General features: G+C 48.2%; 2 protein-coding genes and 1 long non-coding RNA gene across 6 annotated transcripts in view; 1 reads left to right on the plus strand and 2 right to left on the minus strand.

The window, feature by feature from the left end:
- DNAJC9 (DnaJ heat shock protein family (Hsp40) member C9) lies at positions 1–2,897 on the minus strand. Its single transcript, XM_066324318.1, has 5 exons — positions 2,586–2,897; positions 2,055–2,192; positions 1,688–1,942; positions 961–1,044; positions 1–538 (listed from the first exon to the last, which is right to left on the minus strand). Exons 1-5 carry the CDS (start codon positions 2,763–2,765, stop codon positions 407–409), a joined length of 789 nt encoding a protein of 262 aa, XP_066180415.1. The 5' UTR covers positions 2,766–2,897; the 3' UTR covers positions 1–406.
- CWF19L1 (CWF19 like cell cycle control factor 1) overlaps positions 2,822–16,448 on the plus strand; it is a 19,145-nt gene continuing 5,518 nt past the window's right edge. Inside the window, exons 1-9 of one of the 4 annotated variants that reach the window (XM_066324306.1) lie at positions 2,822–2,947; positions 3,111–3,967; positions 12,458–12,767; positions 12,883–12,967; positions 13,377–13,455; positions 13,866–13,967; positions 14,702–14,916; positions 15,641–15,759; positions 15,928–16,012. In XM_066324306.1, coding sequence (XP_066180403.1) covers positions 12,640–12,767; positions 12,883–12,967; positions 13,377–13,455; positions 13,866–13,967; positions 14,702–14,916; positions 15,641–15,759; positions 15,928–16,012 — 813 coding nt within the window. In that variant the 5' untranslated portion in view covers positions 2,822–2,947; positions 3,111–3,967; positions 12,458–12,639. The remainder of the gene's footprint in view (positions 2,948–3,110; positions 3,968–12,457; positions 12,768–12,882; positions 12,968–13,376; positions 13,456–13,865; positions 13,968–14,701; positions 14,917–15,640; positions 15,760–15,927; positions 16,013–16,448) is intronic. The other 3 variants (XM_066324304.1, XM_066324307.1, XM_066324308.1) reach the window with 3 other exon arrangements.
- Positions 3,854–12,473, minus strand: LOC136364404 (uncharacterized). Its single transcript, XR_010744147.1, has 2 exons — positions 12,385–12,473; positions 3,854–3,982 (listed from the first exon to the last, which is right to left on the minus strand). It is a non-coding gene; the product is annotated as an uncharacterized lncRNA (long non-coding RNA).

Raw genomic sequence — 16,448 nt, forward strand, 5'->3', positions numbered from 1 at the left:
TTGTTTTAAATAGCTTGTTTAGAAAACAGAGAACTGGGAAAGCAAAACTCTGAAAAAAAAAATCCACCTTCTTGTTTATTAAATCTGCAATTTTCCAAACTACAAAACTACTGGGTATCTAAAAAAGACCTGTTGAGCTGATGTGCAAAGACCTTTAAAAACAGCAGGAGGTTTGTTACAGAAGAAATGTCTGAATCTCAGGAATCTCACAGGGATCTCAACTGTAGAGCACCCAAAGGGCTGGAGACAGTAGCACAGGAATGCCTTGTCTTGTTCAGCATGCACTCTGTGTCATGCCTCCCACTTACAGCCACTCAGTGCACACAGTCCAAAGCAAGAGCCCGGAAAACACCCCAAATTCTCCCAAATCCATGTTTCCATACAAAGTGACACCTGGTATTTCAGTCTATGCTGTTCCTTCTGCTTTTCTTTTCTTGGCTGAGGTCTTCTTTCCTCCTTTCTTAGTGCTGGCCCCGTACTTTGCTTCCAGCTGGGCGAAAAAGTTATCCATTTGCTTTTCTCGATCTCTGCATCGGCTCTGGGAAGGGGGAAAAGAACATCAACCAAACTCAAACCTTTTGTAACTTCCCAGTACAGGTTATCCTGTTGAAGTTTGATAGCTACACAAAATCTTGGACTACATTAAACAGCGAATACAAGCTACAGGAAGTTTAGTATCATGGTTAAAACTCCCTGTGAAACTGCCTAAAACAAGAAGTTATTGCATATGTTAAGTACTTCCAACAATTAACTCTTGTAAATTTTTAAAAAAGACACAGGTAAGAAAATCCATACTGTACACTGATTCTAATTAAATTAAAAGACATAGTTAACATTAAGGGCAGGTTTTAACCTCAGGAATTCAGAAGAGTTGCAAGGATCCAAAATCAAAGACGCTCAGGGAAAACACAATTATAAGCCAGTAACAAAGTCATCTGCAACAAACAGAAGAAGCCTTACTTTTATCAGCGCTTGCAAGTCATTTTCTCCACCAAGGCCCAGTTTATCTTTAGCCTTTTCTGCCTCTTTAGCTTCTTTTTCTGCCTAAAAGAGCAAACAAGGTTTTTAAAAGTATTTTGCATGTTGTCCGACCGTGTCTTACAGAAGCTACCAAATGCTTTTTTGGGCATCTGTGTACAATTTCCCTTTGCAAGGAAGTGCAAAGGCTTTCCAAGTTTGGCCACAGATAAGGAATCAGGCAAGGGACGCCCATTCTGGTTGCACCATTTAGCAGAGCAGGAAGTTTTTCTGCTCTTTCACAGTGCTGAATGTGATGTTTGTCCCTGTCCCTGTAGATACTACATTAACTTAAAGGTTACTGTGATGTGCATATTACATTTTACAAAGCAAGAAGTTCACAAGAGTCCATTTAGGCCAGAGCAGTTTCACACCTGCCAGAAGTCAAACAAAATGTATTTTTTACCACTTGTTTGTTTTTGTTAACTCCAGCAACTCACAGCTTTGTAGATAAATGCAGGGACACACTAAACTGTAATAAGTCGTTGTGCATAATAAGAAAATAAAGGAGTAGAAAAGCCTTTCACAACGATTTGGGGTAGGGGATGATGACCACAGGTGACCAGATGTGAACAGCAAGGTGTGTGACCCAGCAGTCCTTGACAAACATCTTGGGAGCAGTGTTTCTGCCAAGGGAAAAGGGTTATGGTAACCAATTGCTGCAGCCTACCCGCCTCCTTCTGGCCGTCGTCTTCTGCTTGGACTCCTTTACAAAGGCCTTGAAGGATGGGAGCTCCCCGGAGTCGATGGCTTCCTCGATCATTTCCCGTATCCTGGGCTCATCTGTGTAGTCTGCACACATCACCGACTCCATAATCCGATCCATGTCACCCTTGAAATTCAGGTACGCTGCCTTCACATCGGCCAGCTCTTCTGCCGAGTTTTTGTAGTTCTTGTGGAAGTCTTCGATGTCTTTCACAGTGACCTGGAGCAGAGAGGTAATGCTTTGTGAGTTATGGGCCATACTCAGCAGCAGGATTTAAGAGAAAACTGGACAACGCAGGTTCTTCTGTCTCCCAGCCCCATCCCGCTCTCACCTTGAAGAGCAGCCGCCAGTACTGCAGCCAGTCCCGCCCGTCCTGCAGCGCCTCGCAGTCCTCGTCCACCGTGCCCGTCTCATCGTACACTACGCGCTGCTTCTCGTCGCTCAGCACGGCGTACACCTTGCCCAGGACCTGCGGGACGCAGCCCGGGTGGCCGGGAGGTCACTCGGGGGGATCCGTGGGTTGGTCACTCGGGGAGCGGTCACCTAGGGGGCACTGGGTTGGGCAGTCGGGGTCGGGGTTGGTCACCCGGGTGGTCACTCAGGGTCAGTGATTCAGTCACTTGAGGGACAGAGGGTCGGTCACCCGACCACAGTCACTCACAGTCACACCCGACCGACTGGCCACCCTGATCAGTCACTCAGGGGACAGAGGGCCGGTCACTTGCGGGGCGCTGGGTCGGTCACCCGGTGGGCCGGTCACCCGGGGGGCGATGGGTCGGTCTCACCTGTGGTCGCCACCGCCCCCTTCTCTCTCTTCCCTCCCTCTCTTTCTCTTCCCCTTCCTCCCTCCGTCTCTCCTCACCTGGAAGCGGCGGGTGGCCTCCTCTTTCTCCTCGGGCGGGACGCGGTCGGGGTGCAGGCGCAGCGAGACGCGGTGGTAGCCGCGGCGGATCTCCTGCGGGGACGCGCCGCGCCGCACGCCCAGCACGCCGTACAGATCCGCCGTGCCGAAGGCGGCCTCGCACTGCTGCGGCAGCGCCATCCCACCCCGCCGCCACCACAGCGGCCTTCCCGCGCCCGGGCCGCTCCTCCGCGGCTGCGCCGGGCGGGAAGAGCCCGCGGGCGGAGCTGAGGGGCGGTGCTCATGCTGAGGGGAGGTGGAGGCGCCTCCATGTTGGGGAGAGGCTGAGGGGCGGTGCCCCTGAGGGGAGGAGCCGCCATGTTGTGGGCCGGCTGAGAGGCGGTGTCGCTGAGGGGAGGCGGGAGAGGAGCCGCCATGTTGGGGGCAGGTTGAGGGGCGGCGCCCCTGAGGGGAGGCGGTGACGGTACGGCGGCGGAGCCGATGAGGGAACGCGGGGCTGCGGACATGTTGGGGGCAGGCTGAGAGGCGGCGCTGCTGAGGGCATGCAGGGGTGCGGCCACGTTGGGGGCAGGATGAAGGGCGGTGCCGACGAGGAGAGGCGGGGACTATGCCGCTGTGGCGCCCCGGAGGGGAGGTCGTGAGGGTGCGGCGGCGGCGCTGAGGGGAGGCGGGGAGCCGCCCGTGTCGGAGGGAGGCCGAGCTGTGGCTCCTCTGAGGGGCGGTGGCGGCTGAGGAGCGGCGCCGCCGAGCTGAGCGGCTGCCTCTCCGCCCCTTGGAGAGCTTCGGATGGCGGCGAGCTCTTGGTCGGGTGGCGTCCATGGGCCGCTGGAGTTGATGGTATCGGACGGGAGGGAGGCGCAGCCCGGCCCGTCAGGGCGCGTTGAGGTGTCCTCGCTGTTTCTGGGACGCGCTGGAGCCGCCGCTGAGCGCGGCCTCCTGCCCGCGACCGCCGCGTGCGCTTTGCTCCAGTTACCGTCAGTAAAATAAAGGAAAGGGACGACTCCTCGGCTTCCCACTTCCTGCCGGTAAACAACCGGCTTTGCTGGCTTTTGGGAGTGATGAGGCCCTGTCACAGGGTGCCCAGAGCACCCTCGATCCCTGGCAGTGCCCAAGGCCAGGTTGGACAGGGCTTGGAGCAGCCTGGGACAGTGGGAGGTGTCCCTGCCCATAGCACGGGGTGGGCTTTGAGAGTCCCTTCCTACCCAAACCATTCCGTGATTCTTTTGTGGTTCATGCAGGCCAAGTGAGATGCAGAAAATAAAAGTTACTACATTTCTCCTGCCTGTTGTTGCAATGTGGAGTGGTTCAGTCCCAATACCACAGAAGGAACAAACCCCAACGGCACCAACTCAGTTTCGGCTCCTGGTTACAGAATTCAAATGGTAACATTGTAAAACCTTTAAAAATATATACATTTAATTTAAAAATAACCTATAAAAACTGTTAAAAACGGGCCAGGAGACCTGCTCCTTTGAAAAGCCTTTATTAGTCAGCTCTTTAAAGGGGGAACTCGAGGGGTCGCCTGCGCCGTCGCTGCTCCTGTCGCCGCCCTCGCTCCTGTCGCCGCTGAGGATCAGGTGTCAGGCGAATCTGCTGCTCTCCCCGCAGCAGAGTCGGGGGTTCCGGTCTCGCGGGAATTCCCGGCAACCCAACTGGGCTCGTGTGGTCTAGGGGGGTCACTTCTTTCCAGTCTCTTTGTGGTCGTGGCGAGGCGGCAGAAGCAGAATTCAGTCTTTAGGTAGCTGAGGGTCTTCTCGGTGTTGTAGTGCCTCCCTTTTTACCTGGATTTGGTGCTGGGTCGCGGCTTTTGGGTCCGTTTGCCGGCAACTGTACTTCGGTTTTGGAGCGGTGCACCATGGAAGTCCTTGGATTTTCCTATTAGGCGGGGCTGGCAGTTCGAGGAGCCGGCAGGGAACGGCGACAGTCTAGCCTGACGGAAGGGGGGGGGACCCCGGGGTTTTAGAGGGGGTATACAACTTGGAATAAGATGTTTGAGGGTACAAACTTTGGTACAAACAGCTTAACAGACCGGTTTACAACTGGCATAATATTTGAAACAGTACAACTTTTTAACAAATGACAGACTGTGTAAGAAAATGGGAATCTCTTACATTTTATTCATATCAGTCCCCCCTCTATTTCTTTGATCGGGCCTTTGCCCGCATCAATTGGCAGTTCTTGATTCATGGGAGTATATCTTTTTTAATTTCTGGTATTGGTTATATATTCTTTTGGCTTTATTCAGTTCTTCAGTTTGGGGTTCTAGTTTTATTTCAGTAGGTTTGGGGCTTGCTTGAATGGTTGCAGTTCGAATTAAACAGGGGAATATGCAGGGAAGGAGTAGAAAGCTGGCAAGGATGCTTATTACAATAAATAAGTCAATAGGTAAGTTTTTATTAAGGGGTTCATCAATTTCATTCAGTGGCTTTTCTTTTATTAAATTTGCAACTCCCTTTGGATTGTCTAATTTTTTTTTTTTTTTTTTTTTTTTTTTGGTAAAACAATTCTCTTATAGGGCACTCTCTCATTAGGTGCTGCATAAACGTTGCAGCAATTTTTGCCATCCAATATTGTTTTTTTTATTTTTTACTTGGGTTATATTAAAACACGTGGGACTCACATGAGTGTGAACTCTTATAAGGGACTGCAGATTCTCTTCATCATAGATGAGATGGTAGCTCCTAGAGCATGTTCCTTTGGCATGTTTGCTTATTAATGGGACTATAATTAGTCCTCCCAAGAGTCCAGTATGAACCATTATCTCGATCTCACCTGGTCTTGCCTCTTGGGTTGGGAAGTTATTTAGCTGGCCTTATGGAGTTTCTTTCAGTGTGCCCCCACTTGTTCAGTTTTTGATTAGGCTTTCTGTGGTGTGCCCTATAAGAGATCTGTAATGATATTATTATCACAACCTTTTTAAAACAGCTTAACACTTAGAACAACTTACAGAGAACATTTTTAAATGACAGTTTTTGATAACAACTTGGAAAGATTTTGAACAACGGGTTTTTTGTTGTTTTTTTTGTTGTTGTTTGTTTGTTTGTTTGTTTCTAATTGGGCTTTGGTTGTCTTTTGAAGGTTATTTTAAGTGTGTCTGGGTCTCTAATGGTGGTCTATTTGGAGGGAGTCTTTGCTGGGGTATCAGAGTCACTGGGAAGTGGCAATGGTTTTTTTTATTCGGGATAGTTGTGTATGGTGAAGCCCCTATGTCTGACCTTGGTCGAACTCAGATTTTCAAGAGTGCTAGGGGCAAACATTTTAGCCAATTCATTCCAGTTTTTGTTATTAATTTAGTTAATACATTTTTGAAGGTTTTATTTATTCTCTCAATTCTTCTTGAGCTTTGAGGATGCCAGGGTGTATGTAACTGCCATTTCATTTCTAAGGCTTTAACAATATCATGCAGGACTTGTGCTACAAAGTGGGGGCCTCTGTCTGAAACGATGTTATTTATCAGTCTATATCGGGGGATGATGTGTTCTAGTAGTATCTTTATTACTACTTGTGCTGTTTCCCTTTTTGTAGGGAAGGCTTTCACCCAATGCGTTAAGTGATCAACTATAACTAAAAGATGCTTATGTCCTTGTATTGGAGGCATTCCTGTGAAGTCTATTTGTATGCTTTGAAAGGGTCTTAATGCTATTTGTCTTCCTCCTGGTGTGGGCTTTTTTATTACTTTTTGATTTACTTTTTGACAAATTAGGCATCCTTCAGTAACTGCTTTGGCCAGGTTATAGATTCTAACACATAGGTGTTCTCTCAGGAAATGATCACACAACCTTTGGGTGCCCCAGTGTCTTAGGCTGTGGATTTCTGCCAGCATTTTTCAAGCTATTGCTTTATTTAGGAATTTTCTTCCATCTGGGGTCAGCCATTCCCCCCGCTTCCCTTGGTGTAAACCTAACTTTTTTATTTCTCTTAATTCATTTTCATCATATATGGGTTCACTAACTTTGTTAGCTGGTACATCATTTAAAGTAAGAATTTTTATTGGTTCTCCCAGCCTTTGAGCTGCTAGTTTGGCTGCTTGATCAGCTACTTGGTTGCCCTTTCCTTCAAATGTGTACTTTTTTTGATGTCCCTTGACATGTACAATTGCTATTTCTTGGGGCTTCATAAGAGATTCTAATACAAATTTAATTAATTCTTTATGTATCAGATTTTTCCCCTTTGAATTTAGGTAGCCTCTTTCTTCCCAGATTTTTCCAAATGTGTGTACTATTCCAAATACATATCTTGAGTCTGTGTAGATTGTACCTTGGTCTTGTTCTAATAAATCTAATCCCCTCTTGAGGGCATAGACTTCACAACACTGGGCAGACCAATGGGGGGGCAGTTTTTCTTTTTCTATAACTTTTAAATTGTCCTTTTCTGTACCTTCGACTATTGCATAGCCTGATATTCTCTTTTCCTCTGTCATCCTAGATGATCCATCAATAAATAGCACCCTCCCACATGGTAGAGGTGTATCTTCAAGATCTTCCCTTACTTTTGTTTGTAAATCTATGATTTCCAGGCAATTGTGCTCTAAGTTTGGTGTGGGTTCCCCTGAGAGGATCTGGGCAGGATTTAGACTTTTTGATGTGATTAGCTCCAAATCACTGGTGCCGGTTAAAATCACTTCATATTTTAAAATTCTAGAGTCAGTCAGCCATTGTTGAGCCCTTTGGATCAACACTGTCCTGAGATCATGGGGTGTGTGTGCAATGATTTTTCCCTGCAGTGTCAGTTTTTGTGCTTCTTCTACAAGAACAGCTGTGGCTGCTACAGCCTGGAGGCAAGCCAGCCACCCTCTTGCAACTGGATCCAAAGGTTTGGAAAGATATGCGACAGGCTTTTTGTGTCCTCCCCATTCTTGGGTTAATACTCCATAAGCTATTCCCCCTCCAGAGTTAATGAATAGGTCAAACTTTTTCTTAAGGTCTGGGAGACTCAGGACAGGGGCTGAAGACAATTTTGTCTTTAGGTCTTTCAATTGTTCTTCATCCTTATCTGTCCATTTTACAGGTTCAGGTGGGACTAACTTTTTATAGAGAAATTTAACACTTTGGGAATATTTTTCTATCCATAGTTTGCAATAACCAAATAGTTCTAATAATTTTCTTATATCTCTTTTTGTGGTTGGAGCTGGGATTGAGAGTATACCTGAGATTCTCTCAGGGCTTAATTTCTTACACCCTTCCCCAATGAGGTGTCTGAGGCATGTGACCTGTGATTCTACAAACTGTAATTTGTTCTTTGACACTTTGAGGCCTTTTTCCTTTAGAAAATTTAGGAGATTAATACTGTTTTTTTTCACTTCATCTTTCTCTCTCTCCAATATTAGGAGGTCATCTACATACTGCAGGATTTGTACATTATTTTTAGGGATAAACTGCCTTAGTAACTCTTCTAGGGCTTGCCCGAAAAGGTTTGGGCTTTCAGGGAACCCTTGAGGAAGACGAGTCCATCTTAGTTGCTGCTTTCTCTTACTTTCAGGGCACTCCCATTCGAAAGCAAACCAATCTCGGCTTCCTTCTGCCAAAGGACAGGCCCAAAAAGCATCTTTTAAATCTACTACAGTAAACCAGGAATGTTCTTTAGGGATCCTGCTCAGGAGTGTGTAGGGGTTTTGTACCACCAGGTGCCTGGTAATTGTTTTTTTGTTTACTTCTCTTAGGTCTTGCACTAATCTAAACTTATTTTCTGCTTTTTTTACAGCCAGAATAGGGGTGTTGTGGGGTGACGTACAAGGTTCTAATATTCTTTCTGTGAGTAGATGGGTTATAACTGGGGTTAGTCCTTTTTTCCCTTCCAGAGAAATAGGATATTGCCTGACCCTTATAGGAGGCGTATTTTCTTGCATTTTTATTTCTATAGGTGGGATATCTAAATATCCATATTTTCCCTCCTCGGCCCAGACTTCTGGCTTGACTTCTCCTAAGTCTCTAACAGTCAGCCTCATGATTTGTAGCACCATTCTTCCTTTTCTAGGAAGAATCCTTACTCCTAACTGAACTTGCAGGTCCTTTCCCAGCAGGCTACTGTCTACTTTGGGTAGATATATCGAATTAGTGACACATCTTTTGGAATTTTCTTTAATTTCTACATTTTTTATAACTGAAGCCTCGAAAGGCTCCCCTTCTGCTCCTAGGACTCCACATGTCTTTCTTTTGATCGCAATTTTAGCTGGAAGTTGGTTAATACATGATTTATCTGCACCAGTATTCACTAAAAACTCAAACTCTTCATGTTGGGGACCTACTTCAAAATTTACTATGGGCCCTTCTTGATGTTTCATGGGGTCCCCTAACGCATAGAGCCCATGACACCCCCAATCCTCCTTGACCTCCTTCCTCAATAATTTTTCTAATGCCTCTTGTTCCCTCATGACAGTCTCATTAAATGACATTTTTTTGCAATGTTTCTTAAAGTGTCCTATTTCTCCACAATAATAACAGGCTCGGGTCTCTCCTGGTCTCTGAAGAGTATCCCAAGGTGGTGGGTTCCTTTCTCTTACCTTTCCTGGTAAAGATTTTGTGTTTCTTTTACTCTTAGTATCCTTTCTGAGATCCTTTACACTTTCCCTGGCCACGGCTACCATAATCCTGGTTTTTGCCTTTGTTTTTTCTTCTTCTCTCTTAAGGTATACTCTTAGGGCTTCCCTTAATAATTCATTTATTTCTCGGTCTTGCCAGTCTTTCATCTTTTCAAGTTTTTTTTTGATATCTGGCCAGGATTTTGTGACAAATTGTAACTTTAATAATATCTGTCCCTCTGGGCTATCTGGATCCAAATTAGAATATTGCTGGAAATTCCATCTGAGCCTGCTCAGCCAGGCTGCTGGGGTTTCATCTTTCTCTTGCATCCTGTTAAAAGCTAATTTGGTGTTGCTACTCTGAGGAACTGATTCTTTAATACCTCTTATCATTAGGTTTCTATAATCTTCCATATTTCTCCTCTCTTCTCCTCTGTTTGGGTCCCACCCTGGGTCAGCTATTGGCAACTTCTGGTCACCGGGTGGGCCCATTCGGTTTTCTCTTTCCCAGATGCGCATTCCTGCTGCCCTAACCAGCCGAACCTCGTCTGGATTGAATAGTATATTTAAGATGGAGTTTAGTTCTCCCCATGTATAAATATTTGGGCCCAAAAACTGGTCAATCTGGTTGGCAATTCTCACTGGGTTTTCAACTAGATTCCCCAGCTCTTTCTTAAAACTTCTGACTTCTGACACTGTTAAAGGTGTATTGACAAATCCTATTCCTCCAACTGCCCCACCCAATGGGACCTCCTTTAGGGGAAAGAGTTTGGTTTTTGACCTGGTGTTACTGTAAGGGTAACTTTCTGGGTTTTTTATTGCCTGACAGGATGCATTGTTAGGTGCCAGACCTAACTCCCAGCTGTGAGGAGGTGCAGGGATTGTGGATGGTGAAGGAGAGGAGGTTAGACCAGTGTTAGGGAATGGCAGAGGGTAAGAGGGGTTATAAATTGGAGGGGGGTAAGCTGGGGAAGGAACAGGGATTACAGTTTGGGAAGGTATGATTTTTAGGTGAGGTTGGAGGATTACTTCGGGATAAACTGTAGGAGGAGGCAAATGTTCTAAGGGGTCCCAATTATGGCTAGCTTCTTTTTGGTTCTTCTGCTTTTCATTCCCTTGTTTCCCTTGCTGTAACTTACATATTTTTGTTGTTTTATTTTTGACTACTTGTTTTTGCCAACAGATAGCATAGGGTATCTGTTCAATACTTGAATCTCCTCGAGATTTCAAGTATTGAGTTAATTGTGAACACATCCAGGGGTCTCTAGTTCCACACCATGGCCATTTTGCAGGTAAATTTAGGTTAGGCCAAGCTTCTATGCAATAATGGATCATCTTGATTCTGTCTAAGCTTTTAGTGGCCTCATCAACCTCCCATAGTTCTAACATTTGTCCTAGTGGACTGTCTGGTGGAATATTTCTTATCTTTTTCTCTCTCTTCTCCTCAACTGGCTCCACTCTACTTATGTATGCCCCCATTTTCACTGGGTTTCAAATAAAAACTACAGTGCTCTTACCCTGACAGAAACTTTACTTCAGGGCAATACAAAGCAAAATTATCTGACTTTGTTTTAACTAAACTTCTTTAAGGTGCCCCTACACACACATAAGTTTAAAGGCGGGCAGCCCAAATTTTAACTCTCACTCACTCTTTGAACACTCGTAAGTAGCCCCAGGGACCCTCTCCTAGGGTCTGGGCACTACCCCTGCCAGTGCTCGGAATGCCCCACAGGTAGCCTGGTGACCCGCCCTTAGGGCCTCAGCCACTACCCCTACCTAAAAGTCCCTCACACTCTGGGACTCCCTTGACTCTTACTCCTCTGCACCCGGACAGCGTACCTCTTCTCTGGGTACCCCCGACCAATGCAGACTCTTTTGTCCCAGCACCCCGACAGCTACCCCAGCCAGTCTCCAAAGCACCCCAAAAGCAGCTTATCTTTGCTACCCCAGCCGGTACTCAGACGCTCTGGGCCGTAGCCTCAGCCAGTGTGGTGCGTGCTTTACACTGCTCGAGCCCTGTTGCACGCTTGAAATTGGCCCAAGCCTTTTCTGTCACCCACTGCTTTGACGTGCCACTCACTCTCTCCTCCGCACGTCCGGAGGGGGGCGCCTATGCCCCTGGAGACGCCTCAGTCTCTCCCAGTTCACTCGCTTCCTGCTTTGGGGGCTCCGAGCTGCCGGCCCCCCCCCATTCACTCCCCATTCGCTCGTCTCCACTCCCGCCACCGGTTATTCTTACCGATGCTGCTCAGTGGCGTCCCGCGAGGCTGGCGAGCGTTGTCCTCTGGTCTGGGATGTCCAGCTGTCCAGGAGGTCCGAGGTCGGGCTGCGCCTTCCCGTCCTGGTCCTCTTCTGGGCGTGGCTTAGATCCCGGACGAGTCCCCAAATTGTTAAAAACGGGCCAGGAGACCTGCTCCTTTGAAAAGCCTTTATTAGTCAGCTCTTTAAAGGGGGAACTCGAGGGGTCGCCTGCGCCGTCGCTGCTCCTGTCGCCGCCCTCGCTCCTGTCGCCGCTGAGGATCAGGTGTCAGGCGAATCTGCTGCTCTCCCCGCAGCAGAGTCGGGGGTTCCGGTCTCGCGGGAATTCCCGGCAACCCAACTGGGCTCGTGTGGTCTAGGGGCGTCACTTCTTCCAGTCTCTTTGTGGTCGTGGCGAGGCGGCAGAAGCAGAATTCAGTCTTTAGGTAGCTGAGGGTCTTCTCGGTGTTGTAGTGCCTCCCTTTTTACCTGGATTTGGTGCTGGGTCGCGGCTTTTGGGTCCGTTTGCCTGCAACTGTACTTCGGTTTTGGAGCGGTGCACCATGGAAGTCCTTGGATTTTCCTATTAGGCGGGGCTGGCAGTTCGAGGAGCCGGCAGGGAACGGCGACAGCCTAGCCCGACGGAAAGGGGGGGGGGGGACCCCGGGGTTTTAGAGGGGGTATACAACTTGGAATAAGATGTTTGAGGGTACAAACTTTGGTACAAACAGCTTAACAGACCGGTTTACAACTGGCATAATATTTGAAACAGTACAACTTTTTAACAAATGACAGACTGTGTAAGAAAATGGGAATCTCTTACATTTTATTCATATCAAAAACGATTTGTAAGGTATTGTTTATCGATAAGGCGTTATTATAATAAAACCTGTTAAATACAGGAGAGCTTGGCTGGTGTTTACAGGCTGACTAAGTGCTTGTTTTGGTACAGCTCAGCGTAATAATTACATATCGAAATGTAGTATTTACGTATATTAAAGTATATAATGAACATTAGAATAATTTATCGGTGTAAATAGTCACCTGCAGTCATTATTTCAGTTACTTCTGAGACAACGACCCCACTCTTACCCGATCACCTCTTCTACTTCTTCAGGGGTTTCCCAAATCTAATGCCAACACTGACTGGAGCACTAACACATCAGGATAAAGACAACAGGCCTAGGGACTATCCGCGATTCCCTGCGGACACCGGGATTTAAACTTCCCGGCGACTGCAGCTCGTTTTGTCAAGCTTCGGGCACCGCCCACCCGGCAACCGGCGGAGCGCTTTGGGCGATGTTCCCGGAAGTGCCGGAGCGCTTTGGGCGATGTTCCCGGAAGTGGCGGAGCGCTTTGAGCAGCGCACCCGGAAGTGGCGGGAGGTTCGGGTCGAGCGTCTTCGTGATGGCGGCACCGCTGCGCGTGTGAGTGGGATGGGACGGGACACGGGATGGGGCAGGGCGTTCTGAGGTTGCGGTCGGGCCGGGGCTGGGCCGGACCGTGCCTTGTCGGCCTCTCTTACCGCACGGTGTCCCGCAGGCTGGCGTGTGGCGACGTGGAGGGGCGTCTGGAGGCGATCTTCGGACGGGTCCGCGCCATCCAGGCCAAGAGCGGCCGCTTCGACGTAAGGCTCGTGGGGCTTTTAGGGGAAGGTGGACGTGTGCCGCTCCTGCAGGGTTACCATTCCCGTCCCCAGGCAGCTGAGGCCGGGAGCCAGCCCGGGGTGGGGCTCGGGTGGGCGTTGCTGTCCCGTTTCTCCGCGACAGCGACCCTCCTCTTTCTGCTCGCTGTGAGAAGGGGTTTGCAGCCCCTCAGCCCTCCCATTTGCAACCAAATGATTGGGAGGAGCTGTGATCTGTGCACAGAAGGCGGGAGAGCAGCTGGTTGTCATTTTAAACCCGTTGATGTTGCGTTTAACACAGATAAACACAAAGGAATCTCTTCACTTCAGCAAACCAAATGCTGCTGAAGTGGTGCGAGCAAAGCCTTTGTGTGTGGTGAAATGCCAACTCCGCTTTATCCGGTGCTTTTAGATGCTTCTGTGCGTCGGGGATTTCTTTGGCTCTACTTCCGAGGCAGAATGGGCTGAGTATCGCACGGGGGCCAAGAAAGGTAAGGAAGGAGAGTGATGGCACCCGGGGGTGCACTGCTGTACAGCCCACCCTGGAATTCAGGGGCCACGGCTGGGCACTGTGGTGTTAAAGTAGTTACACCCCAGCAAGGAAACCCCACACAGGAGGGAAGGATGGGTTTGTTTGGAATACCTCTGGCTTTAGAGCTGTGCATCATTTTGGAACTAATCTTACCGGCCGGGGAGGGCCGTGTGGGTGGAGCAGAGGTTGTTCACCACCTGCAGCTGTGGGAATGCCAGGCTGGGGACTCACTCTGCAGGAAGGTTTGTTCTGTGCTCGTTGCTGCCAAAGTGTGGTGGAGGGTCTGACTGGGTGATTCCTGGGCAGTGTGGGCTGGGGCTGGTGCACTGGAAGTAAAGCTCACTAAGTGCATGAGGTTTTCTCCCTCAGCTCCAATCCCAACCTTCGTGCTTGGTGCTAACAACCAGAACACCCTGAGCTATTTCCCGGATGTCAGCGGCTGTGAGTTAGCTGAGAACATCACTTACCTGGGTAAGGCTGCACAGCATTTGGAGTCAGGGAGCTGTCTTTGCCTGCTGGGGCTTTCGTGAACATTCTCTCATCTTCCCACTTTAACACCTTCCTTTTTCTGGGATTTTTAAGAGGCATTTTTTTATCTTGTGGTTCAAACTGGAGTTGAACTTGATGTCAGTACAATCTGTGTAAAATGTGAAAGAAAACCCCACTTTCTTGATTTGTTCTTTTTTTCATTTCTCTCATACTGAACTTACTAACCAGAAAGAATAGTGGTTGCAAGAGCCTGTTCTTTGAAGGAATCTTATTTCCAGAGCATGCCTGTCTCTGTTAGAGAAGGTTTGAATATCATTTTGCTGTGTGGCTGCGCTGGAGTAGCTGGTGTAACAAGCAGAGTGTGGCAAAGCTGAAAGGAAAATCCAGTTTCTTTCCAGATTTGCCACCAGGCCAAAAATATAACAAATTAGAGGCACTTGGCATTTTTCACTGAGACTTCATATTGCTATGGATGAGTGTTTGGGAAGCAAAGTGTAAGAGAGGAGAGGGGGAGGACTGGGACTTGTCCAAAGAGCTCCGCTGTGGGCAAGGTGGGGTTTGAGTGGCGGCACCAAGCGATGCCTTTGCTCTGGGCACAGAAAATGTGCTGCCTGTGAGGGTGGCTGCAGTGGCAGCGGGTCAGGACTGCTGCTGCCCTGTCCCGGGCGGTTCCCTGCCCTGCTGCAGCTCGGGGCTCTGTGTGTGTGTTGCTGCAGGCCGCAGGGGTGTGTACAGCGGCTGCTCGGGGCTGCAGATCGCGTACCTGAGCGGCACCGAGGCGCAGCAGCAGCCAGCACCCGCCCACAGCTTCAGCGCCAAGGACGTGGCCGAGCTGAAAACGTCCCTGCTGTCCACCCCAAACTTCAGGGGTGTGGATATATTGCTGACATCCCCCTGGCCCAGAGACGTGGGGACTTTTGCCAACAGCGCGGTGAGTGTTCTGCTCCCGGGGGTTTCACTGGGGGTTGCCTTTCTGCTTCCTCTGGCAGTTCACCCGCTCCGAGTGCCTGAGAAAGCTGGGAGCGAAAACAGGGAGAGCAGAGGTTCTGGTTTTTCAGAGAAGGACTGAAGGGAGGGGGATTTGTGAGACTTCAGGGCATTTTATCTGTCCCTGCCACTTTTTAAGTGGTTTGGTGTTTATTTCCTTAAGTGTCCTTAAGTCAAGTGGTCTGGTTCTTCCTCACTCTGGATTTTGAGGGTGTCTGTTTCATTTGTGTCCAGTTTTGTTGTGTTAATGTTCCTCTGCCGAAGTGATTTTCAGATGGTTTGAAACCTGTCTGGACACAAGACAACACATACGGCAACAGACCATTTTTTTGCTTCCTCTCAGTTTCTTCCAACATCCAAAAAGAGATACAATTCTCAGTTTAAATGCATGAGGAACCTTCCCTCACAGCATAATAGCCAACCCTGCTGCCGTTGGGGGGTTGTAAAGAAACAAATTGTTGGGATATTGTGGCTTAGAAAGAAAACACAGGTCTCAGAAGTTCTCATGGGGATTCTCTGTAATTGTTTCATATATCTTTCTATGTTTGACTTCCCTTGGCTTGAATTTTCTGGGAGTGTACTCACTCAGGTGTACAGAGAAGTGTATTAAACCTTTCTTTTCCCTGCTCTTTGAGAGGTTTAAATAAAAATTGATTTGTGTTTTGTAGGGAGAAATAGATACCAAGAAGTGTGGCTCTAAGTTAGTATCAGATCTAGCTGCAAGTCTCAAACCAAGGTACCATTTTGCTGCCCTGGAGAAGGCCTATTATGAAAGACTTCCTTACAGGTTTGTAAAATCATGTGAAATCTCGTTTATTTTCAAGTAAGGGTTCAGTTTTTAAGGAGCACAGGAGGGTTTATGTGCTGTCTGAGTATGTTCATGGCAGACAGGGCTTCTCCCACTGTCCTTTCAACACTTCATGTGCCAGTACAGCCAGGTTTTGCTTCCTTACAGGAATCACATGGTGCTGCAGGAGACCCCACAGCACGTGACCAGGTTTATTGCACTTGCTGATGTTGGCAATACAAGCAAGAAAAAGGTACTGGCACCCTTGAATCTTTCTCCTTTTCTCAAGAACAATAATAATGCAGTGAGACTAGTTAGGGGACAACATCAGGCACTTAAAAGCTTGGCTGAAGTGAAGATACCTGTCTCCACTGAAGGTGTCTGTATTACTTGAGTAATAGGTAGCACTTGCCTGTTATGTCAGAAGGGTAAGGGCTGCACATTGTGTTCTGAGGCACAAACTACTGAAAATAACGAACTTCTAGCATGAGGTTTTTAACCTGTTTCTCTTCTACCCTTAAGAAAGTTATGGAATACTGGTTGGTAGTTAAGGATGCACAGGATCTATGCCTGATAACAAAAAAGGCCAAAAAGAAGGCCTGGAAATGGGCAGAGGTCAAGGATGCACTCCATAATCTCCATAAACTGGCACGGAGGGTGTGTTTTTCCATGCCCTGCCTTGGCACAAA

This window comes from Sylvia atricapilla, chromosome 8, assembly GCF_009819655.1.
Source record: "Sylvia atricapilla isolate bSylAtr1 chromosome 8, bSylAtr1.pri, whole genome shotgun sequence".
Lineage (NCBI taxonomy): Eukaryota > Metazoa > Chordata > Aves > Passeriformes > Sylviidae > Sylvia > Sylvia atricapilla.

Bases quoted from the DNA above. Each gene is read 5' to 3' on its own strand.
- DNAJC9 (XM_066324318.1), bottom strand. From the start codon at position 2,765: ATGGCGCTGCCGCAGCAGTGCGAGGCCGCCTTCGGCACGGCGGATCTG. The intron at 1,943-2,054 runs GTGAGAGCGGGA...TCTCTGCTCCAG, and splicing joins ACTGGCGGCTGCTCTTCAAG to GTCACTGTGAAAGACATCGA. The intron at 1,045-1,687 runs GTAGGCTGCAGC...TTGCTCTTTTAG, and splicing joins CGACGGCCAGAAGGAGGCGG to GCAGAAAAAGAAGCTAAAGA.